General features: G+C 63.5%; 1 protein-coding gene across 1 annotated transcript in view; it reads right to left on the bottom strand.

Annotated features, from left to right (window-relative positions):
- The window catches only part of GRIK1 (glutamate ionotropic receptor kainate type subunit 1), a 185601-nt gene that overhangs the window by 2646 nt on the left and 156162 nt on the right, over positions 1-26793 (bottom strand). The window contains exons 12-15 of the mRNA XM_045852535.1: positions 26452-26570; positions 22278-22495; positions 13063-13288; positions 10136-10389 (exon numbers count right to left, since the gene is read on the bottom strand). Of these exons, the coding sequence (XP_045708491.1) occupies positions 10136-10389; positions 13063-13288; positions 22278-22495; positions 26452-26570 (817 nt within the window). The remainder of the gene's footprint in view (positions 1-10135; positions 10390-13062; positions 13289-22277; positions 22496-26451; positions 26571-26793) is intronic.

The following is a 26793-nucleotide window of genomic DNA, read 5'->3' as shown; positions in this document are numbered from 1 at the left end:
GTGTTCACTTCGTCTTGGACTCAGTTTTCTCACCTGCACAGTGGAAACAAGAGTGGAACCCTTTCCCCAGAGCTGCCGTGCAAATCGGAGCGGACGGATGTAAAACGCGTTGTATGTGCTCTCTCTTTAAAACAAGACTTTATACCTCGCTGAAAATATTTTGTCTATAACACTTGCTGATATTTTTTTTAACGGAAGGAACAGAAATTTGCAGCGTCTCTCGGGAAGGACGGGTGCTCAGCAACTCGTATGAAACGAGAGCCGGCAGCAGGAGCTCGCCGCCGGAAACACGGTGCCTCCGCGCGGACCGCCCCTCCCCGCGAGGCCCTCGGAGGCGCAGGTGCGCGGGCTGGCGAGGGAGGACTTGGTAGTGAGCGCGCACTAACCCACAGTGTCACTGCCCCTGAGGCTGCTCCTGACGGTCTCCCAGCACGAAGTGGAGTGTGCGCGTGTGCACGTGTTGGCGTGTTTGTGAGTGTGCGAGTTCTCTTGCAGAAACAAGGAGGCCGAGGAACACAGATCGGCCTGGGAGAGGCCGTGGCTGCGGCCGACTGGGCCTGGGCGCGCCCGGGCTGCAGGGGACCGACCTGCTGTTTGTTCTGCAGAAAGCACTCCTGACCCCCCCGCAACAGTGCCTTCCCCTCCCCATTGGTCTGCTCTTCTCCGGGATTGCTGGCTGCACAGCCGTCCGGGAGTCCCTCCCCATGTGTGATTCCTTGGCACCCGCCGAGCCAGACACAAATGACCCCTTGTGTGCCTGTTGCCCGGAGGAGAAGGAGGACCTCCCGGTTCTTCCTGCTTCGAACCTGTAACAGACTGCCCCGGAGAGAAGCCTGCGGGAGGAGAAGGGCACTTTCCAGCCGTGTGGGAGCCCGAGCTGCAGGATCTGGGATGGGTGGGTGTCCGGGATCAGCTGCCACCCCCGGGCCAGCGGGGCCTCAGCGGGCGCCCAGCAGCCGCCGTTCTCAGTGGGCGCGGACACTTCTGTGCCAGGTGCTTCCCTTGCTGGTGTGTTTAGGAGGACGGCGCTGGGCGCAGGCCTGCAAGGGTTCTCCTGACACACGTGTTTCAGAGGCTCTGGCCTAGCCAGAGGTGTACCTCTTCCATTTTGAAGCTCTCTTTCTCCTTTGAGCTCTCTTTCTCCTTTGTCACGCAGTTTATTTATAGATGCCTGAAGGGATCTGTGACATCGTCTGATACATTCCCATGTCGCGCGTGGAAGAAGAATAGAGAGGTCATTGTACAGACCGAGAGCTCTTACTTTGCGGGCACACCTGTTATGACTGGAAGGTAAGCTGTGACCTGAAGACTTTTCGTAAAGAGCATCTTCGGTGGAGTGTGGGGCACTGAGGGGGGGCCGCCGGGGAGCCGTGGCCTCACCGTCAGCACCGGTGTGTTCTCGGTCCGGTCAGGTGGCCGCCAGCTTCTGCGGAGGCAGCGGCTCAGTGGTTCTCTTTTCTAACGAGAAGGTCGAAGCGTCCCCTTTCCCGCCCTTTGTAGCCCCGAGGTCTCGTGTGGGACGAGCCCAGCCTGTCAGAATGTTCTGGGGCTGCGGTCAGCAAGTGCTGCAGGGAGCAAGGGCAGAAGAGCCCTGTTCACACATTCGCCGTGTGAAGACTTCGGGCGTCCGGTCGCCTGTCTGCACAGGGATCTGACATCCTCAGGGGACGGTGGAGGACCCAGGGGCGGAGGTCAGGCTGGGGTCCCCAACCACGTGGAGGGTCAGGGAGGAGCTCACGTGGCCGCCACCTCCGTGTGAGGTCTGTTCTTCCCCATCTCAGGGTCTGGGCACCTGTGACTCTGGTTTCGCCAGTTTACCGAACTTACTCAGAATCCCTGGACCATCCTCTGTACAACTGCCCTTGGAATTAGAGGAGAGTGGATTGCAGAGGCTGAGGGTCTGCCGCCCCTGCGGCTTCCAGAAGATGGGCCACGACGGATCGGGACCGGGAGCCCAGGAGGTCGCTGGCCCCCACTGCCGAGCCGGTGCCCACAGCCCCAGGGTGGAGGGGACCTAGACAGAACCTAGACTCTGCGCTGGACTTCCGGGTGTGGTCCCCACCCTCACCTGCCTGTGACCCAGAGCCCCCCTGCCCAGCCATCCCCGGTGCCTGTGGGGCCTGTGGGGCCTGTGGGGCCCTCAGCCCCGTCTGCCCCTGGGCTGTGGTGCCCGGACTCACTCGGTCACTCTTTCTGGCCCCGCCTGGTGCCCTGTCCTCACCACCTGGTGCCCTGTCCTCACCGCCTGGCTCGCTGTCTGTCTGCCTTGCTGGGCCTGGGGCCCACAGCTCCGCCCACTCAGGTCCCAGCTCTGTGCCTCCCGTGAGCCCTGGAGCTGCCTGTCTCCTTGTCTGAGCGCTGTCCATCAAAATGTGCCTGAAGCCCTGGCTGGCGTAGCTCAGTGGATTGAGCTCGAGCTTCAAACCAAAGTGTCGCAGGTTCGATTCCCAGTCAGGGCACATGCCGGGGTTGCAGGCCATGACCCCCAGCAACCGCACATTGAAGTTCCTCTCTCTCTCTTTCTCCCTCCCTTCCCTCTCTAAAAATAAATAAATAAAATCTAAAAAAACCCCAAAACGTGCCTGTGGATGGTGGGTAGGGACAAAGTTACTCCTGACACACAAAAGTCGCCTTTCTTGGGCCCGTGTGTGTTTGAGGATTTTGTCTAGAAAACTTTTCTCCTGGTAAAATAATGTAAGTATATTGCTGGGTGGTATTATATGTGTGTGTACATATATAAATTTACTTACTTCCAAAGAACTCTTAAAGAAAGTTTTTTTTTCCCCCTGGTGTGGCAGCCCAGGGTGACAACCCAAACTCTTGGGGTACAGGAACAAGTTCATTCTCCTCTAGCATCAGGGATACTTTCATGGGAAACTTTGAAACGTGAGGTTAATGCTAAGACAGTGTAACATTTGGTTAATCCATGTGCTTTTCTCCAATTCTTCTGAAACCAAAACCCCTTTTCCCACCTCTAAAGTTACAGGAAGAGCTTTTATACACAGTGCCCTCAGGGCAGAGATGAAAAAGGGAGGGAGGGAGGGAGGTCAGACTGGCAGCTGTGTGCTCCTACACAGCTTCGTGGGTCTGGAGAAACGTCTGCCATCTTGGAAGCTGGGGGCCCCGGCCAGCCGCTGGGTGTTTGACAGAAGGAGGAGAAGATGCTCGGGCCGAGGAAGTTTGCTTTAGCGCCTCGGGGACCCAGAGTTTGGGGGTGGGGGCGGGGAGGGAGAGAGGACTGTTCCGTGCTGCTTCCCAGGGGAACCGTCCCGTCTAGCCAGGGTTCCGAGGAACCTGGGAAGGGTCCTCACCCGCCACGTGGGCGGTGACGCTCCCCTGGGGGGAGGGGTCGCGGCAGACAGACGTGGGGGGCTGGGAGTGCAGAGACACCGCGCCCACTGCCTGTGCTGCCCCCACGACGTGGGATTTGCCGGCGAAGGAGAGCCTCCTCGCACAATTCCAGGGGTAACGTGATTAGAGAGACTTTTCCAGGCGACGTGTTAAACCGAGTGCTCAGACCAGAGAGAAGTGGGGCCCAGGGCACCTGGCCGTCAGGTAATGAGGTGCCCGGGGAGAGAAGGAGCCCGGGCCAGCGGCAGCCCGAGGCTCTCAGGTGTCTCGGCCGATGAAGGCCAAGCGGTCAGGGGAACGTTGTTGGTGGACCTGGAGAAATCTGAGTATTTGAACTGGGAACACCCCCGCTGAAAAATTACAGAGAAAGCAAATTCTGGTCCAGCCGAATTAGACATTTTTAACCGATGGGGAAGCAGCAGGACTTCACCACGTCACTCAGGTGTCGCTGCTCCTCCCGTGAGTCCGGATGGGCCGGCAGCAGGGCGGCTCGGGCTGTGGGGCCGGACACCCCGCCCTGCGGTGTGTGTGCGGACGGCACCACTCGCCCGCAGTCTGTCCGTGGGGCATGAAGCACACGACGTGCCCCAGGAGCTGGTTTCCTGTCGCAACAAGGCCCTTGTCTTCGTCAACAGACTTTCTCAGGGCGTTTGGAAGAGAGGATTTTGAAAGCAAAATGATCTTAATATGCTCGTGCATCTGGACATAAAATTCCCTCACGGTGCAAAGCCTAATGAGAAGGTTCCCGCAGCACGCTGAAACTGCAGCATCCAGCAGAAATTCTTCGTTATCCGCGAGAGCTAATTAACGGTGCCACTTGGCACAGTCGGACGCGCAGAGAAGAGCATGAGGAGGAAGAGCCCTCCGCTCCCCCTCCGCTGCTCAGGCCGTTCGGGCTACTTCCAAATTGCTGCTAGGGGCGCGGACCCCACGGTCTGGGGGTCACGGGCACGGCAGCTAATTGAGACCCGTCGGTTGCCGCTGTGCCCCCGCCGGCTCTGGCAGAGCGTCCTCGCGCTGGCCCAGTGCAGCTCTCGGCCTGGAAACCGCTCTCTCTCGCAGCCTCACAGCCGCGTCACCTGGCTAATTTTCCGGAGGGCATGACCTCTGCCCACCACGCACTGCTCAGGTAGTTCCAGTTTTGCTGGAAGAACACTAAAATAATCTAATTTATGATTTTCCTCCAAAACAAAGTAAGTTGTATTTCTCCCCCCTCGTTGCATCAGCTTAGAGACAGGCTTGTTACACAGTAAATTAGACACCCCTGCTCCACGGCTGTTGAAATGCTTGCTCGATCTGTCCATACCTCTCTGTTCCCTTCCGGAGTGGAAACAGCGTTTCTCGAGGTGTAAGCTGTGGACAACTTGCCGGTGCTAATGGAAGCTCCCACCACCGAATCGGAAGCCAAACTGCCGTGTTTAATTGAGGTGAAAAGAAAACACTTGCTCACCAACTACTCTTCACAACGGTGTTTAGAATTGCTGTTGGGGAAAGTCACATAGGAAGATGCTAACATAAAAACCCCCAACCCTCGCACTGGGCAGTTTGAAGAAAGTGTGTGCGTGTGACCTGATTTTGGAGAGCTCTGCTCTGTGTGAGTCCGTTTTTGTGAAAGCCGACCGGCATGTTCGTGGGAGGAGCCGCTCCGGGCTTTGTTAGCGGTGCCCGTGCTGGACTGCACTCCTGGGGGGCGGGGGGGGGGCGCGCGTCTCTGCAGGGAGAGCCTGCGACTTGTGTTCTAAGTGACTGTCCCCAGGCGATCTGAGGGACGCAAAGTCGGGGGGAAGTGATGTGAAATAGAGTCTGAACATTCTTCTTTCACATTCAAGCCCTTTTCCCCTGACTTCCCCGTGAAAGGCCCTGGCCCCTGTGGGGCCGCTGTGGGGTCCGTGGTCACCGACGTGGCAGAGGGCCCGGCTGTCTCAGGGCAGGAGACGCAGGAGGAGACGCAGGAGGAGACGCAGGAGGAGACGCAGGAGGAGAAGGGGTTGGGACCGGGTCCGAGGCCCCTGGTGGTGGCGCCCGGGGGAGGGGGGAGGGTGCGCAGAGGCCAGCCGCCTGCCTGGCCGTGTGGAGTGGGCCCGGCCTGTCCCCCTCACCGACACGGAGCTTGTGGGCGGAGTGCAGTGATGGTTCTGTACCGGAGGGGTGCGTTCTCCCTGGAAGGGCCCACTGCGCGCCCAGTGCTGAGTGTGTGCTTTCCCCACGCTCGGACCCAGCCCAGCCGCCTCTGGAACCCGCCGCGGGCAGGGGCTGCAGGAGCCGGTCGCCGGCGGGGTGGGACTCGCCCTGGGGTCTGCCGCCCGCCCCGCTGCCCTGCCGCCGACCCAGTCACGTGAGAACCCCAGGGGGGCGTTCCGGCCGCCGCCGCGGAGCCTCGTGTGGCCCAGCTCGGGCCCCTCTCTTGGGTGCAGGGCAGTGGCCCCTGGACACGGGCTTCTAAACCCGTGGGAGGAACGGGGCCAGTGTGGCCCTCCGGACCGGGAAGCCTGCCCCCCAAGCAGCCTGTGTTCCGACGCCCGACGAACTGTGCTCGCCGCCGGCACGACCGAGAGCAGCCCTTGGCTCCCCGGAGGGACCGGGCTTTGTCAGCGGGGCTCTGGCCAGCGGTTTCATTTCGGTGCCGTTATACGATTTAACGCTCCTAGCAAGTAGGAGCCCATGTACCGCCCCAACTTTACAAATGAGGGGGGGGGGCTCAGAGGTGGTGAAGGAATCACCCCGGATGAAAACGCCGTTATTTGTTGAGTGGCAACAGCGTGCGGTGCGGGGCGGGCGTCTGGACTGTCAGCGGGGCCGTCACTCCGCACCCGCGCCCTGGGGTCCGAGCAGTGGAGCAGGGGTGGGGGGGGGCGGGCGGCTGGGGGCTATCCCGTGATGCAGTGAGTCTGGGAAACGCTGGGCGCTTCTCCACCCGGCTGAAACTCCACGCCACACGGATGAGCTGTGACACACGCTCTCCAGGCCACACGGATGAGCGGTGACACACGCCGAGGCGCCAGCAGTGACAGGACAGCGGGGGTGCTGCTCCGGGGTTCCCTGACCGTGAGCGTGTATTGGAGTAGCTCTTGCCAACGGAACCTCCTTTGGAAAATGCTCCCTCCACTGTTTGACCTAGAAACCGGGTCCCGGTTTTTCACGGCAAGAAGCCACGACTCCGGAAGGCCCTCGCGTGTGCACAGTCACCCGGCACGCGGCTGCGCCGGGACTCGGACCTCAGTCCTGACTGACTTCGGAATCTCTAGGACGTCCTCCTCCTCCTCTGTCTCCAGAGTCCGGGACTCCAGGTCGCCAGCTCTGACCCCGACGTCCCGGGTGGCAAAGCTGAAATAAGAGTCTTGAAAGGCTCGAGCGTAACGCCGTAGGTGAAGCCCTTTGTGAAGACCACAGAACGACGTATAAATGTCGGAACCAGGTCGCTTCCAGTGCACAGAGTCACAGGAACGCCCGCGGGTGGGGGGCCGTTTCTCAGTCCGGCCTCTTCCTCACACTCGGGAGGAAGGGCCGGTGGAGACACATGCTTTGTCCCCGGAACTCTTGGTAGCACTTTCGGTTTGTTAGATAACCCTTGGGCATGCGAACTTCTGCGATCTGTGATTTCTATGTGCAGAACCAACACATTTGGAAACTGAAAACAAACCATATTTAACCAACGTCCGATTCCACCGCCGGTAAAACTGCGGTGCCGACTGAGGGCGGCCGGCACGTGGCTCCCTGCACAGCGCAGCACGCACGCGCCGGGGGAGGGGGAGCGGCCTCCTCAGCCGCAAGGCCGGGCCCCCGCCGCGGCCGGGCCCTCTCCCGCCGCGCGGGGCAGAGCAAGGGGGTGTGTGGTTCGGACGCCCCCGCTGATCCTGCCGGCGGACCTCCCTGCCCCGGGAACTGCGTTTGGGGGACGCTTCCCGTTGGAAGGAGCCGCTTTAGGGAGACAAGGGGCAGCTGATCCCGGTTTGGGGGGAGATGAAAAGCCTACCCCTGCCCTGCGCACGGTGGGGAGGAGACAGCCCCCACGGGAACCAGGCGGGCAGCCTCCCCGCCCCGGGCTGAGTGGGCGGGGCTGCCCCCCACGCGCTCCGCACCGCGAGTGCAGCTGGGGGCCAATCTGCAGAGAGCCCCAGCGACGGTGGGTGGGGCTTCCCTCCTCCGCGGCCTCCCCCTCGCCCTCCTCCCCGAGCCCGTGGGGTGAACGGGCCGTGGCCAAGCAGCCAGAGAGGCCAGTGTGGTCGCGGCGACGCTCAGGAAAGGCTGGCCCGGAGCCCCTGTCTGTCCGGGAGGGACGGACGGCACCGCGTGTGCGGGGAGGCGCTGCTCCGTGCGGAGCGGGCGAGTGGGAGGGCTCTCTGCGAGCGCCCCTAGCGCAGGAGCTCCGGCGTCGGCGCAGAAGAGCAGGCGGCAGGGACAGACCCGCGGGTCCCCAGGGATAAGGGCACCCGCGCCCCCGACACCCGCAGGGGGCTGCCAGGCTCTGCTGGCGAAGGTCGCTTGAAAGGCTGGTGTCCGTGAAGGTCTGCCCAGGGGTCGTCTGGACGGCGTGCCGCCAAGCTCAGCTGGTGGTCTTCCGAGACAGACACCGGGTTTCACTTCATCCCCGTTTCCTGGAGCACGTTTCTGAGTCTTTAAAATCTAAGACATCTTCGGATCTTTGTCTAAACGACACCTTTTAAATAGTGAAATGGATTTGAATTAAAAATTAACACTGTTACGGAGTCACAATGAAAATACAGGGCTTCAGGTTACTGGAAAACATGGGACTCGACAGAACTCTTGGGACAGAACGGAGGAAACCGGAGAAAAAGGCTCACAAAGGTGAAAAACGTCCCCAGACGAGCATCTCGTCGTCACACTTCCCGCTGTTGAAAGTCTGAATCTGCCTTTTTTTTTCCACGAGGAAACAGCTGCTCAGTGTCGATGCACGAAGGCGGAACGGAGGCACGTTGATGGCCTGGCAGGTCCTGGAAACTTGGTTCTCGGGGGCCGCAGGTGCCTCGTGCCCCACCTGTCTCCGGCGCGCCGAGCGGGACGCCCGCCGCACACGGGTTTTGCCGTCCTACAGGGACGGGGAGTCGGGCTCTTCCTGCTCCGCGGACTCGGAGAGCGCCGGCGGCGGCGGCGGCCACAAGGGACAGTCGCCACGGGAGCCCCTTCCTTCAAGCCGGTCACACAGTGCGAGCCGAGGGCTGTGTCTGAGTCCCCCTCTCCGCTCGCATCCACCTGCCACGCCCCACCCCCGTGGACACAGGGGTCCCAGGAGTGGGGTTGGGCGGGTGGGTTTGCTCACACGGCGGCCCATGTGAGAGACAAAAAGGCTTGCGTGCCAGAGAAGTGAGAAAAGAAACTCGGAAACATGAGTAAATCAGACGCAGAAGTGAGCGTTCCGGTGGAAGTGCAGATGGAATGAAGCCGGTGGTGTGAGAAGCACACCGGAGCCCGACACACGCAGGCTCCTCCCTGTGGGCCGAGCCGCACGAGGCGACACACTCGGCAGCACACTCGGCAGCACACTCGGCAGCACACTGAGAGCTCACGCAGAGCAGACGGTCCGCCCTCCCTGCTGATACAGACGCTTCCCTCTCGAGGTCCCGGGAAGGGGCGTCTAATCCGCTCTCGGTTGCCTGGCCGTCTGGGGAGCGTGTTCGCGGTGAAGCCGGGTCAGGCTCGACCGTCGGCCCTGGGAGCCCCCCAGGGGGAGCGTCCGCGTCACAGAGGCGGCGAGGCCGGTGTGAGGTCAGCCGTCAGCATCGGCCCCGGCGTTTGCAGGGCCCGGGCGAAGCGCAGACGTGGGGCCCTCGTCCCGAATTACCGGGGGTTTTAAACCAGCCCCGCTGCTCACAGCCCGTGTCTCAGAATCCCAGCAAGGCCTCTGGGTGCGAGGGGCGGCCCCCTGCCCGGGCGAGGGCGCGAGTCGGCGTTCTGCCTGTTCCAGCACGTGTGCGAAGGAGTGAGCTTTCCTCACAACCACCGTGTTCACACGAGCGTAAGCTCTGGTTTCCATCGAAAACAGAACTAACAGGCAACAGCAGTTGACTACTGAAATCAACCGTGATCCGGAGTGTGATCTGGAGAAGGGGCTTCTCGTGCGCTTCACTGTCATTTCGGGTTGCTCATCCTATTTCTGGCAAAAAATTTTAGTGAACCCTGGCTGGCGTAGCTCAGTGGATGGAGCGCGGGCGGTGAACCAAAGTGTCGCAGGTTCGATTCCCAATCAGGGCACATGCCTGGGTTGCAGGCCACGACCCCCAGCAACCGCACACTGATGTTTCCCTCTCTCTCTCTTTCTCCCTCCCTTCCCTCTCTAAAAATAAATAAATAAAATCTTTTAAAAAATTTTAGCGAATTGTCTTTTGTAATTACACGTCGATAGAGTTGAAGGCTCAGTTTGAAAACACTACGTTGACACCTTTATACAAATCGCCCTGCTCTAGTGTGCGGGCTCCGCACCCACACTTGGGGGCGCTACCATTTCTCTCCGAGTGTTTGCCAGTCTGGGGCTCATTTCTCCCCACTCTGTCTGCGGAGCGCGTGACCGGGAGAGACGGCGAGTCTGGGCCCCGCCCTGCCGCCCCAAGAGCACAAGCCGGGCTCCGCGGGCACGGCGCCGCTCTGTCCCCCGTCACCCAGGGAGAGGCCGGGCTGCACGTCCGGCAGCGCCTGGGAGGGGCTCAGGAGCTCCGGGCGTCTGACTCGACAGCCCGTCACAGATGCGGGCGAGCGTCCCGGCAGCGTCCCAGACTCAGCACAGACACTGCAGACCGACGCCCGCCCAGTCCGGGAGAGAGGGACTCACCTGCTCCACGTCGCTGTGGTTCTGCCGTGACTTGTACATAAACTCTCCGATGGCCACGAACACGGACAGGACCAGCCCGGCGGCCAGGACGATGAAGATGCCGCCGATGTTCTCCACGCCCAGGGCGCTGGCCTCCTTGCCGTCCTCTTCCGGGCAGCCGCTGCCCCGCCACCACTTCTCCTTCATCATGTGCAGCTTCCCCTGCTCCTGCAGCTGCAGGATGGCGATGGTGATCTTGTCCCGGTAGGGCGAGCCTGGGGGCAAGGTCACCGCAAGGTCAGAGGAGGCCTGAGGCAGGGGGCTGTCTTAGGGGAAGCCCAGCCCGCATGCTGGAGGCCAAGGGCACTGGCGGGGGGGGGGCGCTACAGGACCCCGGGAGGGGTGCCGCCGGGCTGGGAGGAATTCTTGTCCAACTCCCTGCCCCTTTTAAGTGAGGAAAGCAGAGCTGGGACTTCGGGGGCAGACCTCTGCTCCGGGGAGCTAGTCACGAGTCTTTCCCACATGAGGAGGTCCGGTCGCTTAGGCTCTGCTCTTTCCAGGCTGCTGGTTGTCTGATATTGTGACCGCCTGGCCAGAGGACACTCGGTCACCTCCTCTTCCCCCTGGGGAGCAGCTGACACTCCCCAGTCTCCGTCACAGTGCAGGGCGTGGACCATGGCCCGCCTCAGCCACAGGGGTCCAACCCTGACTCACAGTGCCCCCCACACCACCCTCTGCTCTGGCCCTTCCCCAGCCGCCCAGCAGGACGGTGAGGAGCTCACGGCCCCGGGACAGTGGGACCCCCAGCTTGAGGGTCCCGGGTCCCGGGCTGCTGGCTCTGGGCAGGCTCTTCCAGTCCGCGTGGGACCGGGACGAGGTCGAGAAATAGACCCCGACGGCAGGAGACGCCGAAAAATGGCAGATGTCGGCTGCAGCCGGTCTTCTGTGCTGGCTAGTGCACCTGGCACTGTTCAGAGCGGGTTTTGATTAAGTCGAAGGTCTGACCAAATTCATTGTTTGGAAAGTTTGTGAGGACTCTATTGATATTATTTATAGTTTATGCTGAAATGATGCCACGGAACCTGTAGGGTCAGAGAGCGCCACCGCTGGCCTGCAGCTGTGGCTTGCCTAACCCTGGACCCCTGCGTGGGTTCAGAGGAAGCCGGGAAACGATGGCAAATTTCAGTCACCCAGTCTGTCCTTGGGTGCTCGGGGTTTTTGTTTGTGTTTCTTCTACTCAGTAGGAAAATCGCTTTTTGTGAGCAAGCTTTAAAATTATTGGTAGAAACAGAAGAATGCCAAAAAAAGAGCAAATAGAAAAATGTGGTGTCTCAGAACCAGAAGAAACCCCAGGACGCGTGCAGTCCAGTCCCCCGAGTTTGGAGTGGGCGGGGTTTGGTGAGTGGCAGGCTCGGGAATCGGGGCGGAGCCAGCGAGTCCGCGGCGTGGTCCCCGCCCCGTGCGCGCCCCGCCCCCTCAGGCCCCGCCCCCGTCCCGTGCGGTGGGGGGGGGGGGGAAGCGGAGGGTTCGGACGTTTCGCATTCACCGCTGTGTTTTGTTTTTCTTTTCCCCAAAGGCGTCGTCAGCGCTCAGAGTCAAACTCGAACAAAAAGCCGAGGGTGTCCTAGTTGGACTGCGGCCCGCCCGATAGGGGTGTGGGTTCCCGGTGAGAACGCGGCTCTGCACAGCCGGGCCAAAGGCTCGGGCTGCTGCGGGGCCCAACAGCAGCGCCCCGAGCAGCAGCGCCCCGCGCGCCAGCGCTGGGGAGGGCGGGGACGAGGCGGCCCCTGGCGGGCGGGCGCTGCTTCCGGACCGGGCGTCGGGTCCCTGGTTCAAGGCGTCTCCGGGGACGGTGGGCCGTCCAGGCTCCTGGGAGCCCGTGGAAGCCTCGCCCGCTCCCGTTCCCTCGAAGGGTCATTTTCGGCCCCCGTGCGGGGCTCCTGCCCTGAGGGCCCTTCAGAAGCAGAGTCCGCACTTCTGCGCGGTGACCCCTGACCCCGCCAACCTCGGACCGCTCGGCAGGGGCTGGCGCCCGCGTGGACTCGGCCAGGCGGGACCAGAGGCTGCAGCAGAGGGTCCTTCACCTCCGAGTCTGCTGCGGCGTCAGGCCTCGCTGTTCCTGCCCAGGTGGCCCGAGCGGCCCAGGGCGCGACCCCGCGCACGACCCCTGGAAACTGCAGGGGTCGCACATGGTCTCGGCCCGCCCGCCCGAGAAGAGCCCTTTACCAGTCCGTCTGTCCAGCAGCCTCCTCCCCACGGACGCGCTCGCTGGGGTCTGTCCCCGCCCCCCGTCACTTCTGCACGGGGACTGGTTCGAGAGCACCGCAGGTCTGCAGCCTCCAGGGCAGGTTCCTGAGCGCGCGTCCTCCCACCCGGGGTGGGGAGGGCTCTCCGGCTTCGAACCCGTGTGTCTGAGTGTCTGAGTGTCTGAGTGTGGGCGGGCCGGCCGGACCCGCAGCGTTTGGGTCTCTCGTCACCGACCCGATCCGGCGTGAGGCCTGAGCAGATGATAATTTAATCTGCATCCGTGTTCCCTGAAAGATGCACCTTTGTTTTTACTGGTGTGGCCATGGAAACTCAGCCCTTTAACTTTTGTCACCCATTTGCATAATTAATTTCGTTGTACTGTAATACAACTTAAGGTAGGAAAGTACACAGACACATATAGGTAGTAAAGAAAATAATGTCCAGAAAATTAATCAGAAGGTATTCCTTTGAAAGGGTCTGGGGTAAAATAATAAGACCTGTGGACTCAGACAGGTATCTCCCGGCAGAGCCTGGGAGAGATGGGGATTCAGAGCTCGTCAGCTGGGCTGTGTTTGGGGCTGCACGTTCAGAGCCTGCCCCTCCTCTGCACGGGCAGATGCCCGTGGGCATCCCCCACGCTCGGCCTGGGAGACCCTGGGGGTGGGGCCCCCGCACCGCTCCCGCCCCTGCCCCGCCCTCACCTATGGGCGTCCCCACGCCGTAGCCCTTGGAGTCGATGAGGCCCCCGATCTGCGTGAGGTTGCAGTCCCTCTGCGTGGCGTACTCGATGCTGGCGGACTCCATGAGCAGCGCGTAGTCGGTGGCCAGCACCCGCCGGACGCCCTCCTCGCTGCTCCGCACCAGGGCCGTGTGCGGCCGGCTGCTCATGAAGGCCCACATCCTCTCGTAGGTGGAGATCCTGGACTTCTGTGGGGAGAGGGGCAGAGGGGCTGAGAGCTGCGTCCGGGGCCTCGCACCCCCGGGGACTCCCACGGCAGGGGCGCCGCCCTGTCTCCGGGTGGAAGCCGGCAGGCACGGCCCCGGGGCGGCTGGTGGGCCTGGGAGGGGCCCCCTCTGCTGCAGGGAGGGGCTCGCTGGCGCCGTGGGGGCCGCTGAGAAAACAGAGACCGTGGCCGGCTGCGGAGACGTGGGCTGGAGGTCCCGGTGGGGAGTCAGCTGGGGAAGGAAGAGCCGCGTCCCTGAGGGCACCTGCCTGAGGAGTCCCAGTGCTCAGAGCGGGTCCTTGAGGCCCCGGGGCCCCTGGGCTGGACTCAGGGGCTGCCTTTCCCGTCGCCGCATCCCCTGTCCCTTCGCAGGGCGGCCGAGTCCCGGGCCTGACCCACCCGGGCTGGCGAGGCCCCGGCGGGGGAGGTGGGTGCCACGCTCCCTCTGCCTCCCTCGCCCCCGTCCCGGGAAACCGAGACTGCAGGGCTCTTCCCGGTGGGAACGCCCATCAGAGGACTCTTCCGAGGGTGCTCCTGTGCCTCCTGTGTGTTCAGTCTCCAGTTCCCAGGTGATGAAGGCTGAGTACTTTATTCCAGAGTGTTCTATGCTGCTGTCTTTTCCCTCGTTCACTTTCTGGATGTATTAACACTAAACCACGTACGGCATACATGCACCCATGTACTGCACTCCCTCACTAGCCTCTCTCTTCGCTAAAACACACCCCCAAGTCTTCACCTGTTCCTGCTCAGCCCGGAAGTCCGTCCGTCCTTCAGAGCAGGGGCCTGTCGTTAGCCTCTCCCGGTCGCCCCTGTCGCTCGGACCCTGCTCCGGCTTTCCTCTGCCTGTGTCTGCACTCGCGCCAGCTCCCCTCCCCTTGCCGGGGAGACGGAGGGCTTGACGGGGTTCTGACAGCCTGCACCCCCCCGCACCGACCCCCACCGGCTCTCACCCACGGACTCGGCCCACCCGCCAGGCAGCTCCTTGGCTGGCGCAGCCGTGGACTCACGTCGGTGCAAACTAGGAGCCAGCCTCCACGCCAGACGTCCCTCGAAACACCCGTGTTCTCACTGTACGTGTGATGAGTGTCGCAAGCACCGGGGGGGCTGGGCATTTGGTCTGCGGGAGGACGGGGGGCAGTGGCGGCGAGTGCACTCCCGGCGAGGAGACAAAGCCCAGGAGGCCGTTTCGTCCCTCCCACACCGGAGGCCGTGGAGGCCGTGGAGGCCGTGGAGGGCCTCATGTCGGGACCCGGGCCTGCTCTCCAGCCTGGCGGGTGTGGCCCTCCTGTCGCCCGCTGTCCCTCCCTTCAGCCCGAGGCGGGCCTGTCGCAGCGGCCAGCGTGCAGCTCAGGCAGACATGACCCCAGGTGGGCCCGGACAGCCCTGCAGGTCGCCTACACACAGGGTGTGCCGCCCACGGCCCACACAGTGGGCGCCCCACAGAACCCAGGGCCACCAGACCACTCCTGAGCCATCACAGCCCATGTCCTTCCTGGCCAAGTCACGGCCTGGGGACGCCAGGTGGCGTGTGCGTCACCCACACTCTGGGTAGCGCTGCTCTGTGGGGCTGGAGCCATGTGTTGAACTCAGCCCCACCCACCCTTCCCGCCTGGGGTGGGAGCCCTCGAGGCCTGAGCTCCGGGCGGTGCTGGGAGGGAGGCTGGCCGCTCCTGCAGCTGCGGGGGCAGGGCCCCCTGGCGAGGAGGCCGTGGCTCAGTGGGGGATGGGGTCCAGGTGAAGGCACGAGGACACTTCTCAGGTCCTTCGACCTTCTCCTGCCCCTCTCGCTCCACCTGACAGCGGCGCAGACTCGGCGGGTCAGAGAGGGCGGTTTCTGCTTCCACCCCGCGTCCTCCCGCACCGCCCACGGCGCCCCGAGCCCAGGACCGCCGGCAGCCCCGGTGCCCGGGAAGGCACAGCAGGGAGCTAAGGAGCAGCATTCCCCCAGGTCAGGGACACCTGTGGGTGGCCCCCGCTCCCGGGGTGGGGGTTCTGCCCTTGGAGACCTGCAGGGGCGCCGTGGTCGGGCGAGAGTCACCGAAGGATGTCCACCCAGCAGGCTGGCGTTTCGAGTGGGCGACGTGGTGCCCACCTCAGAGCGGGAGGCCGCCCCGTCCGTGCGGGAGCTGGGGCAGGCCCACAGCACCTCCCGCCTCGGCCCTGAGCTCTGTCCACTTCATGCCCTGTCTGCACTGCCTGCTTTCTGTTAGGTCGAGTTAAATTAGATTTATTTCTTGAGTAGGTTTTCCACGTTTAATACAAAACTTAGGACTCCTTAAAAATAGGAGGGTAGTTCGTGGAGGATCGTCATGAGTGTGAAAATTCCAAGCAAACCCTCTGAAGGACAGTCCGGAAGTTTTCCCTTGTGCTTCTTCTGTGGTTTCAGCCGCGTTGCCCTCAATGATGCGAATTTCAACCGTAGAAACAGTGACCGCCTCTGGTTTCGTTGCGGGCGTCAGAGGTTAGTGAGGACACGTGTGAGGTACTCCGAGCTTCTCGGCCGAAGTGACTGGAACTGAAAAGGCCTCATTTCTTAAATCCGAAATCATCAGCTTCTTTTAATCCTGGAAGGGCATCACGTGGAGATGAACTCATTCTGTCTGTTTAAACTTGACCATGTGGCTGTGCCGATGCTGGCGAACGTTACTGGCGAAGGATGAGTGATTTTTCATCCGAAACCTGTTGTAAGGAACTGTCACTGGATGACCACGGCTTAGTTCTCCTTTTCCCCACGACGCCTGCAAGGCCAGCACCCGGGGTGCTGTGCAGCGTGTCCGTGAGCCCCTACGACCAATCCGCTGGCCGCCAGCGGCAGTGACGGTGCCCCTGCCGCGCGTGCTGAGTGCCCGGCGCTGCTCCGAGCACCGCGCGTGTTAGCTCACCTCGTCTCCACGGGGCTCCCACGGGGAGGACGCCCTACAGTCTCTTCTCCGCAGACGAGGAAGCAGCGCCCCACGGAGACGCGGTGCAGCCGGGATCTGGCCCCAAGGGGGGTCAGCCACGTGTCCCCGCACACGGGGCGTCCCACTCGGGCCGTGGCTCTCGTGTCCACCGGACCAGCCACGTCCCTGAGCGAGGGCTGCAGTGGCCACTGTGGCCTCTTCTGCGGCAGCCGGAGCCGCCGGGTGCTCACGGTCACCCCACGGCCTGCGGGGACGGGTCGCACGGCTTCGGGCAGCTCACGCTCGTTCAGACAAAAATGCAGACGGTGTGACAGGAGGTCCAGCAGCCGGAACCGGGGCGACAGCACGGCCGCCATACGTGTCTGTCTACCCGACGGCGGTCTGCACAGTGCGTGGCCTGTGCTCTCCGGCCACGGGGCTGCAGGTGCAGCAGGGAGAGTGCAGAAGCCCTGCAGCTCGCGTGGTCCCGCGTCTGCCAGGGGCTCCGTCTCCCGAGTCGGCCCCTCAGCTCTCGTCTTCACTCGGACGCCCACTGTCTGTCTCGCTGTCCGTCGCACTGTCCGCTCGGCCGGGGCGGGAGGCTCGTGCACGGGAGACGCACAGCCCACCCTGCAGACCAGCGTGTCGGAAGGCTTCGTGTTTATACATACAGATCCACGCTCACTCACCTATTTCCAGTTATCTCCCTAATCCCCCCCCCCCACACACACCCTGGGCAAATTACTGATATTTGATCTTTGTCGTTGTATCAAAAATGATCTTACAAATATGGTAAATATATCCGTATTGGACAAATAAAATACCAGAAACCATCACACTGAAAAGTCTTCAATATACCGTTACTTTAAAACCTTCTGATTTAAGGAAACCTTCCTATCAACCAAAGACGTGGAAGTTACTATGCGGAAGTCCAGACTTGGGAAGCAGGTTCCTCCGAGCTGAGCATTTCCTCTAACACACGCGCACACCTATCGTGTCGTTAAATGATGACAGTTCCCACAGCGCTTCCAAGCACGGCCTGACACGCAGAGCCCACCGCGCAGGAGGAACTGCAGGGAACGGCGGTCGCGGCTCCCAGCCCGTCTCTCACCCGGGCGTGAGGTCACGGCCGCAGCCGGTGTGCTCTGGCCTTGAACCGAGAGAAGGACGTTTGCAGAGCCTCCAAGGTCGAAGGGGGCACCTGGCCCTTTAAACAGTCGCCCCCATGGGTCGGACGGCTCAGCTGAGACATTTCTCGCGTTTCCCTCTTGGGGGCAAGGGTCGGTCCGTCACTGGTGATGCTCTGGGCTTCCTTCAATGGCTGTCTCCGCCTGAGACCCGCCCCCCCCATGTGGCTCGTTGCTTCTGCCCACCCCCCCCACCACCCCCCGTCCACACGCCCAGGGACTTCCCTGAAACGTCTTCTGGGTGGACGCCTGCACCTAGCCCCTCCCTGGAGGAGGCTGTCGAGGCGAGGCAGCCCGAGCCCCGCAGCTGCCCCAAGTCCCCACGCAGGGGAGGCCAGCAGCCACAGGTCTGCTGGGACTGTGAACTCCGCCCCCGCCCCCACGGCACTGCAGGCTGACCTGTGACCTAACCCGTGGGAGCTTCTGGCTGCCGTCTGGCAGGACGGGGATTCGCTAGAGAGCTCCTTCTCCCGGGAAGGGTTTCTCCCACGACGACCCCGCAGCCAGTGCGCCTCCCGCGACCCCGGACGCACCCGCTGCGGCTCCCAGTCCCACGGGCGCCAACCGCTCAGGTCCACGCACTCATCCCTGTTGCTGTCAGGTCTTCGGGTCCTGCACACCGGTTATTCCCCCCCCCCCCCCCCACCCCACAGTGCCGGCCGGGGCCCTGGGCTCCCGGGGAGCCTGGGAGAACCAGTGCAGCTGAGTGAGGTGAGGGGCCGCAGCCTGCCCCTGGGCTGACGGCTGAGCCCCGACCTGCCCCCCGCCCTGGGGAGGTCCGGCTCTGGGGACAGCGGGAGGCCCCAGGCACCCCCGGCAGAGCTGAGAAGCCAGGAGAATTCGTATCGTGCTGTTGACTAAACTCTCCCCGGAAGAGCAACCGAAGGAAGTTTGCGGAACTTTCTCTTAAATGCAGTCTCCTGGAGTCCTGAGATGGGAACGCACTGGCTTCAGAGAATTCATTGACTCGTCAACGGCGGGACACGGGGAACCCAGTGGGCCCCTGGCACCGGGGGGCGGAGCTCCCGAAACGGGCCCCCCACCCCCGACCGCGGGGGAAACGCTCCACCCTCTTCAGCCTCGTCCGAGCTGCTGGTCTCCCGGGGCGACGGCGTCCTCTGACCGCACGGGCCGCGTCATCCAAGCACGCGGACTCCGGAGGGTCGCCGACCTCGAGGGGAGCTCGCGGTTAACTCGCGTCCCTCGCTGCGGGGCGGTGGCCCCCAGACCCCGAGCCGCCCTTCTCTCTGCAGGCAGCGTGGGCTGGAGTCCCGGCGTCCGACAGGCCTCGTGAGCGTCGGGGGGCTGAGGCTGGGGCGCACCCTGGCTCTCCGAGTCGGCAGGGTCCCCGGGACCCACACAACCACCCCGCACACGGGCGGCGCCGTGCAGGAAGCCCCCACCGCGGCCTCGACCCGACCTGGCCTGGCCACCCCTAATGCGCACGGCGAGAGGGGAGCCTCATCTGAGCTATTTTTTAAAACTGATTTTGTTTTTATTTCGTGTTGAAAATCCAGTGTCCCAGATGTGGACTCTGAGGCCACACTCTGCAAGCACCGCAGACTCTCCAGAGAGAAGTCAGTGGAGTTTGACCGACATCTTGGCGTGCGCTTTCCCGGCCACATGGTCCGAGGAGACAGCTCACTAGGGGCATCACGGAGGCCAGGGGGAGGGGTCAGTAGTCCTGTTTGTTCGCGGGTCGGTAGTTTCTATGGGCCGGCCTGTGCTCCTGGTCACTGCCCACTTCTCTGTAAGCCGTGAGACAGGGCAGAGTGGGCTGGAAAGCGAAGGGACGGTTGCTGCCCAGAGGACACACGTGCAGGCACATCCCTCCCGGGAACAAACGCCCCTGGTTGCCCTGTGCCAGGCGAGCGAACGCTGCCTGTGAGAGGCCCCCGCGCGCGAGGACACCGTCGCCCGGGGAGACCAGCAGCTCGTCTGGGCCCCCCAGGGGTGGGGTTGGCGCCGGCAGACGAACCTTTTCTCGCTCATTCGCGGCGGCTCAGGGGGGACCTCGCCCTCGACTAAGAGGGGGTGGGGGGCGTCCACGGGGAGCCAGGCCGGGACCGGCTCCCTGGGACCGTGACTGCTGCTGCCACGTGGGGGCGTGGGCGGGAGGCACCCGGCACGTGTGTTCCCCTCGGGGGGGCCATCGAGTTCGAGGACCCTGAGTGGGGATCGGTCCGCCGAGGCTTCCTGGCAGCCGGCCTTGCTGGGGACGGCGGGGGGAGGGGGGCGGAACTAAGTCGGATTTAGTCCTCGTTCTTTTGTGAATAACCCCCCCCATGAGTGGGGCCGCCGGGCCGCCAGCCTCCTCGCAAACCGAGGAAGTTGGCCGCGGAGTCTCTCCTGCGCGGAGCTCCGTGCGCGCCCCTACTGCGGGCGGAGCGCGCCCCCCACGTCCGTGTACCAAAGTTCACTCCCAAGGGGCGGGGAGGAGGAGGGCCGGCCCGTGGGGTGCTCGCGCCGGCAGGGCAGAGCCCTCGTGGGGGGAATCGGTGCCCTGCGCCAGAGGCTCCGGTAGGGCCCCGGCCCCCCCACCCCCACCCCCACCCCCACCCCCACCCCATCGTGGCCTGGGAGCGGCCCCGCCTGCCCGGCCCGGCGCCCCGGCCGCGGCCTGGCCTCCAGGGGGCGCTGTGGGAGCGCGCGGCCGGCCGTGCGGTCACCGCCGACGGGGCGGACAGACACCCGCCCACCCCCGCCGGCCCCCGACGGAGTTCCTGGTCTCCGAGCTCACAGCGCGGTGGTGGTTCATCTTCTGGAGACGCCGTCTGGGTGCCCACCGCGGGCCAGACTCTGGTTCAGGGTCCGGGAACGTGGTGGCCAGCGGAACAGACCCATGGTCTCCCCTCCAGGAGCCCACCTTCTGGAACTTCCTGAGGCTGGACCGAGTCCTGGCTCTTCCACGGCCAGTTCTGCTCACTTGGGCAGGTTCTGGCGGGGGCCGCGCCCCACTCCTCACCGCACGGTGGGCGGGGGCCCTGTCGGCGCGCACCCCGCGGGCCGTGGGAGGACGAGAGGGGGTGGTGCGCGGGCCGTGCCCGGAGCAGGGCGTGGCCCCGAGTCAGGGCCGTGCGGGCGGCCATGCCCGCGGTCATCCTGGGCCTGCCCTCACGCGCTTTCCTTCCCCCGAGGTGCTTGTCCCCGCGTTTCTCGGGGACCCGAGGGCGCCGGGGCACCAGGAAATGAGGGCCCGCTCGGAAAACGCGCGTCAGTGGGTGACAGCGGCAGTGGGCGCCCAGGGCCCCGGGGGCCGGCACCGGATGGGCGCGGGGGCACGGGGGCAGGACCGCCCGGCGTGGGGCCGGGGGACGCGTGGGGGGCACGCAGGGGGCCGGCCGCCGCCTCTCCCGTGTCTGTTCTCAGAGGGCGGCACTGGCGTCCTCCCGCCCCCGCCTGCCCGTCTCCTGCCGCGACAGAACTTTCTGGTGCGAGCAGACGAGCGGAGTCACCGCAGAGGGTTCCTCCGACGCGCCCGACGCCCCCCTGCGCGTCCCCGTGTCCTGTCGGCCTTGCAAGCGGCTTCCCGGCTTCCGACGAGTGTCGCGATGAGTCCCCAGCTGGGGGTCGCGCGGCTCTCGTCGCAGCACCGACTTCTGAGCCGTCCAAGCTCCGCTGGCCAAGCAGCTGGTGTCATTGTCCTCACACCCCTTGTCGGGGGAGGAACAGTCACCGCGCTTTTTCACGCTCACGGAATCAGTGACAGATTTCTTAAAACGAAAAAAACGTGTGAAGGTCACCTGCTTAACGCAGACAAAAACCAAATCCTACCTCTTTTTAAACCATATTCTGCTTTTTTGTAAACCTCCTGGTGCAGTTCACTCTCAAAGGAGTTTTTGTCAATGATTGTTGGAACCGAACTTCCTGCGCAGGTGAGGCCTGTTGGGTGAGCTGCTGCTCCTGCTGCTGCTGCTGCTGCGCCAGGAAAGCGCCCCGTCTCTTGCCCCTGGTGTTTCCTTTCTGCTTCAACAGTCGTCCGAGGTCGTGCCCACTCAGCCCTTGGGGACGGCTTTGTTTTTGGCACCTCGGGTCTCTCGACAAAGGCGTATTTACAGTTTCTTTTGGCTACAGCGGCTGTCCGCCCCCTCCCCCCCCCGCGTTTGTCACCGTCCCCTCCTCAGGAAGGTTCCCGCCCGTCTGTCACCGACCACGCGTGTGGCTCTGAGCGGACGGTGCGGGCTGTGTTCTCCCCACACGCGAAGTGCAGGGCTGAGCCGCGGGGCCTCGGAGGTGGGGTGCGGCCCCAGCCCTCCCCGGTCTGCTGAAACCCCCTTTCACCCGCGGGAGCGGCAGGATCTGAGACTCGGCGTTACCAGCACGAGGGTCGTCCCACACGCTGGGCGGAGACCCGGGCGCTGAGACCGGGGGCTCGAACGTGGTTCCCGCGCCGGGCCGCGGCCGTGCCAGGGCCGGTGCAGCATCGGATGGGGGCCCCCGGGATGACCTTGGTGCCACTTCTCCAAACAAACTCCCGCGGGGACACCCCGCCGGTCCTGGTGTGGTCGCGTCAAGCGCGGACCAGAACGGACGCAGCTTCGGTGCTCACGGCCCCTGGCGGCCCGCCTTCCCGGAGAAGGTCTTTATTCTGGGCGTTCCGAGCACGAGCGATCCATTCGTGGGCCTCAGACGGGGTTCAGTTTTGGTTTTTTGTCGTTTGTTTGTTTCTGGCCTAGCGGCGAGGGGGGGTACGGGAGACGCTGCGATGCCGACCTGGGGCTGCGTGGTGGGTGCGCGGCGCGGAGGGACCAGAGGAACGGCTGCGCGCCGGCCCGGGGGCGCACGGCTCCCCAGCGACCCGCCTGCGCCATTAAAACGTTCCCGCGGCAAAGCAGACGCGCTCCGTCCGCACGCCCCGCCCCCAGCACGCGGTCTCCGCCGAGGGGACCCGTGGGTGTCCTACCTTGAAGAAGGTCATGGTGGAGCCGTCCCGCACCGCCCCGTACTCGATCCTGGTCTGCTTCGCCAGGTCGTCCGCGGAGTCGATGGGCGACTCCATCCTCTCCACCGTCAGGAAGGCGGCCAGGTTGGCCGTGTAGGACGAGATGACGATGAGGGTGAAGAACCACCAGATGGCCCCGACGATCCTGGTGGACAGGGCCCTGGGCATCAGCTCCGACCCTGCGGGGGTCACAGAGCAGGGGTCAGACGGGGCGGGCGGGGAAGGGAAGGCGCGGCGCGACCGAGTCTGGGGGGACAGTGCGCTTTCGTGGCCTCGAGACTGTGGATCCACCAGGGACTCGCTCCCCGGGGTGCAGGTAAAATGGGAGCATTTTTGTTTTTAGGAAAATGAAGCTCAGTCTGCACGATCTTTTATCATCAGTCCCTGCTCTGCCTCAAGCGCAGCGTGCTGACACCGGCGGTTCCAACCCTGAGATAATCGGGTCCCCAGTTTGTGGAGGTAATTTAGCCGCTTCGTCCTGGCCGACAAGCTGATCCCCACTCCCGGCCTGTCATCGCTGCCGGGCGCACATCCTCGCTGGAGGGACAGGGCTCCGGCCTCGGCAGGACCGCGCCGGCTTCGCCGCGCTGCCGGTTCCGTTTCCGGTGGTGAACGGAGGGAGAGCTGTCCCGCAGGCGAGCGTGTCCCGCCGTCCCCCGTGCGCGCACCTCCGCCGAACACTGGGGCCTCGCAAACGCGGTGAGAGAGGGTGCAGGTGGACTCGGGAGCCGATGAGGTGATTTTTACTGTTTTATGTTATTTTATAGTCAAAATTAGTTTTTCTAATGTAGATGATTTGAGTGGAAAATATATTCACTGAAAAGGCGTAGTTTTGTCCTTAAAGTATTACTTCTCAGTTATACTTCAAAGACTGGCCGTTTCCCAGGTGAAAGAGCCCTTCCTGGTAAAGGCGCAGATTTTGGAGACCTCAGGTGACTCCCGATTTTTTTTTGCAAAAGGACCAACAGAGGCACGTAAAGTGCTTACCCAGAAAGCCTTTCTCTGGGAAGACAGGGTGTGAGCCTAGGCTCCCAGAGGGGACAGGCAGCTGCGATGATTCTCGAGCTCCAAACCTGTGGTCAGACGGGGCTGCGGGGCCTCGCTAACCCAGGAGGAGATTTACGAAGGGTGGGGGGGTGGGGGGCGCAGAGCTCGCTCCAGTGATCCCCGGGCATGCGGGGGGCATTTCTGGCTCCTCCACTCGCCTGGGACTCCCATTGGTCCGGTGCTTCGAGTTCCCCCTGGACCTACAGGCAGAGCAGCGTTTCCGGGACCATTTAAAACACTCAGAGTTTAAGAACCCAGAGGGGTAAGCACGGCAGGTGGAGCGTCTGATCTGAAGAATTCTTTCACTGTTCCGATCGTGTGTTTCAGGGTCTCGTCGTCAATGGTTTAAGAGAGGGGAGGAGGTCGGAGTGTAGCTTTCTGCCGATAAACGAGTTCACGCTCACGTTCAGTCTACAGACACAGACACACACATCTTGCTCGTGAAATCAGGAGCAGCCCCGGGCCCTTGGTGAGCAGGTGGAGGAGGACAGAGGCTCTGAATTCACGGGTGTGTTCTCGCGCTGTGAGTGGGGTTCGAGCCGCGCTCTCTTTCACGAGGTGAGAGGCTTCCCTGCGCTTCTGTCCCCTCCTTGGCTGTTCTGCGGTTTGGATTGGGTGTGTGCGCGTCACTGAGATTCAGAACAGTTTCCACTGAGCTGCCCCCGAGGCTTGGGTGAGAGAGTTTGTTCCTGTTGTTTTAATCTTGCGGTTCAGTGGGATTCATGGGCCTGGGGGGGGGGTGTTTACCACCCAGGGCCGCCGCCTGTCCCCCACCTAAGTGATCCAGCAGCCTCGTGGGTGCGAGACTCCTTGAGATCTGCCGTCAGCTATCATTGAAGGGCCATGTGTTTCATAGAACAGCCACGGGATGGAGTAGCAGAGGTGACAGATGCATTTTCTCAGCTTATAGGTGTGGGTTTCCTGCGGCAACTTCACCCTCATGCTGTTCGCATGGGGTTATAACACGGTAAGGTTTAGGGTTACTACTCGTGTAGCTCCTAGCACTATATGGACAGTAAAACTGGACAGATGGACGGATAGCCAACTGGCATAACAGAAATAATATGAACTCTCATCTACCACACTTAAAATAGTACGTTTGCACTTTTGGTTAAAACTGTCTTGGGAATGTAAAAGTAATGGCCATTCAGATACAGTTTTTGCCCTTGGTACAGGGGGTGCATTACATTTCTGGACATTTCATCGTGTTCCTTATTTTCACCCATTTTTTGACTTCCGTGACTCTTAACATCCACTGACGCGCTCAGGAGCGGCTTCCCCAGTGGGGACGGTTTGTCTGCATTCAGAGCTCGGGAGGGCGAAGTTACGGGGACAGTGAACGCTGAGTGGAAGGTCGCTGGAAAGTACCCGGGTCTGGAGACGGCACTCGCTGTCTCTGTGGGGGGTGCTGGCGTCACAGCCGCCCCTGGCACAGACGTCGCCCAGGCTCCGACCCTCCAGCTCAGTCAGAAATGGAAGGGGCGGTCCGCCCACGGAGGACAGGGACGGGCTCTGCCAGCAGGGGGCAGCGCAGCAGGGGGTGCAGGGTGCGCTGGCCGCCCCGCACCGCGCGTGGGGACAGACGGGCCGGCCCGGCCCCGTGCTGTGCACACGAGGACAGACGGACCAGCAGTCGCCAGCACCGCCCGTGTCCCACGGCGGAGTCTGGGTCGCCTGGTAACGTGTCTCCGCCTCTGGAGGAACAAGCAGAGCCTGGCTGCGGCTGACTGCCGTGCGCCCAAGGTATCGGTCTCCGGCGGGCCCTGGGCGCCGCGGTTTGCGGTGGGTGGCGGTAGACTCCAGACAGGTGGGAGCGGGAAGAGGCGTTCTGGGGGCGGGCGCCCGTGTGGGACGGGGCGGTCACAGTGCTCTGCGCACTCGGGGACGCCCCGGCTGTGATTTTCTACCCGGTGGCGCGGGCGACCCGCGGAGGGAGGGGGCGGCCCCCTTCACACCCCGAAAGCCACTGCGTTCTAGACAAAGGCCCGGAAAGCAGGCGCGCGGGCGCCGCGGTGTGCGGCTTCCAGCGGGGTTTCCGGCGGGATCCGTGGCCCTGCTCCCCGCCGTCGCGCACGCGCCCTCTGGGAACCCGGGGGCGGGGTCCGCGCCTGCCCGGCCGCGCCTGCGTGAACTCAGCTGCGCTGCAGGGCAAGACTTGGTGCTTCCGCACCAGAGCCACTCGTTCCCCCTCTGGCTCGCACACGTGCGACACGCACATCTCAAGTCGTGTAACAGCCCCGCACGGCCCAGCCCCAGCCACACGCGGGCAGCACCCACCCCGCCCGAGTGCCCCGCCGCCACGTCCCTCGCGGCACACGGCCAGCTCCGCGGATGCTCGCGCCGGGGCGCACTGCGACTTTCTCAGGTGAATGCGTTTCACGGGGGGCGGGGGGGGGGTTCTACACTGGACGCTTGTGACTGAAGCGGAGGAAAATCTGTAAAACGGCTGGATTTCTCCAAAGCTTAACGGAGCTCACTCCCGCCTGCTCAATGCAATCCCCCCCCCCACGCTATCCAGTGTGTGAAATCTAGTGCATTCACTTCTGTGGCTGGAGCCCGAGCCCCTGTCCCCCGCACTTTCCCGTCGCTGTGGTCATGGGGGGGGCGTGTGGGGGGAGCTGGTGGGCAGCGGCCTGGGAGCCTGGACGAGTCCCAGCAGGGCTGGCCGCAGCGGTCAGCAGCTGACGGCTCAGGAAGAGTGCGGCCAGCTCCACTCGCAGAGGACCCCGGTTGCACTCCGTGGGGTGGACAGGAAAAGAGGCGGCCTCCCCCTGCGCGGGCCTGTGCGCAGTTTCCCAGGCACCTGAGGTCCGCTCCCCCTGCCCCTCCCCCCGGGAAAGCTCGTGTTCGCTGCCTGATGGCAGCCTCACCCCACACACCCAGCAGACCGGTCCCACCGAGGCCCCTTTTCTGACTCTGCCACGTGTGGGACGGTTCTGCATTCCTGGGGTGGCCTGGCCCTCTGCCCCCCGGTGGAGCTGACCAGCACGAGGGGCCGTCTGTCCCCAGACCGTGGGGCGGGGCGGGGCGGGGCGGGGCGGCGCGGGGCGCGGGGTGTGGGGCAGGGTATGGTGGGCGGCCGGAGTACCTTGCTGCAGGAGAGCCCCGACTCCGAACCAGAAGCTGTTCAGCAGCGTGAAGCGGTTCTCCACCACGTCCGGGTCGGGGCTGCAGGGGTGCGGGCTGTGCCACTCGTAGGGGGTGAACCTGCGGCAGCCAACAGAGACAGCCGGTCAGCGTCAGGGGGGGACCCCACCGGGCGGTGCGGAGCAGAGCGCCCAGCAGTCACCGCGGAGGGCCCCGGGCCCGGACTGCAGGCCACGGTCGCAGACGAGGGGCTTTGGCGGGGAAACTGGGAGGGGGCCCCAGACGCGACATTCACCAAACTTCTCACTCCTAGGCCCTCAGATCTCTGTGTCCCGGATTCCAC

Source organism: Phyllostomus hastatus, unplaced genomic scaffold, assembly GCF_019186645.2.
Source record: "Phyllostomus hastatus isolate PE091 unplaced genomic scaffold, TTU_PhHast_1.1 phas_contig_948, whole genome shotgun sequence".
NCBI lineage: Eukaryota > Metazoa > Chordata > Mammalia > Chiroptera > Phyllostomidae > Phyllostomus > Phyllostomus hastatus.
Note: the sequence above shows the minus strand (reverse complement) of the source record. Positions and strands in the feature narration are given on the sequence as shown.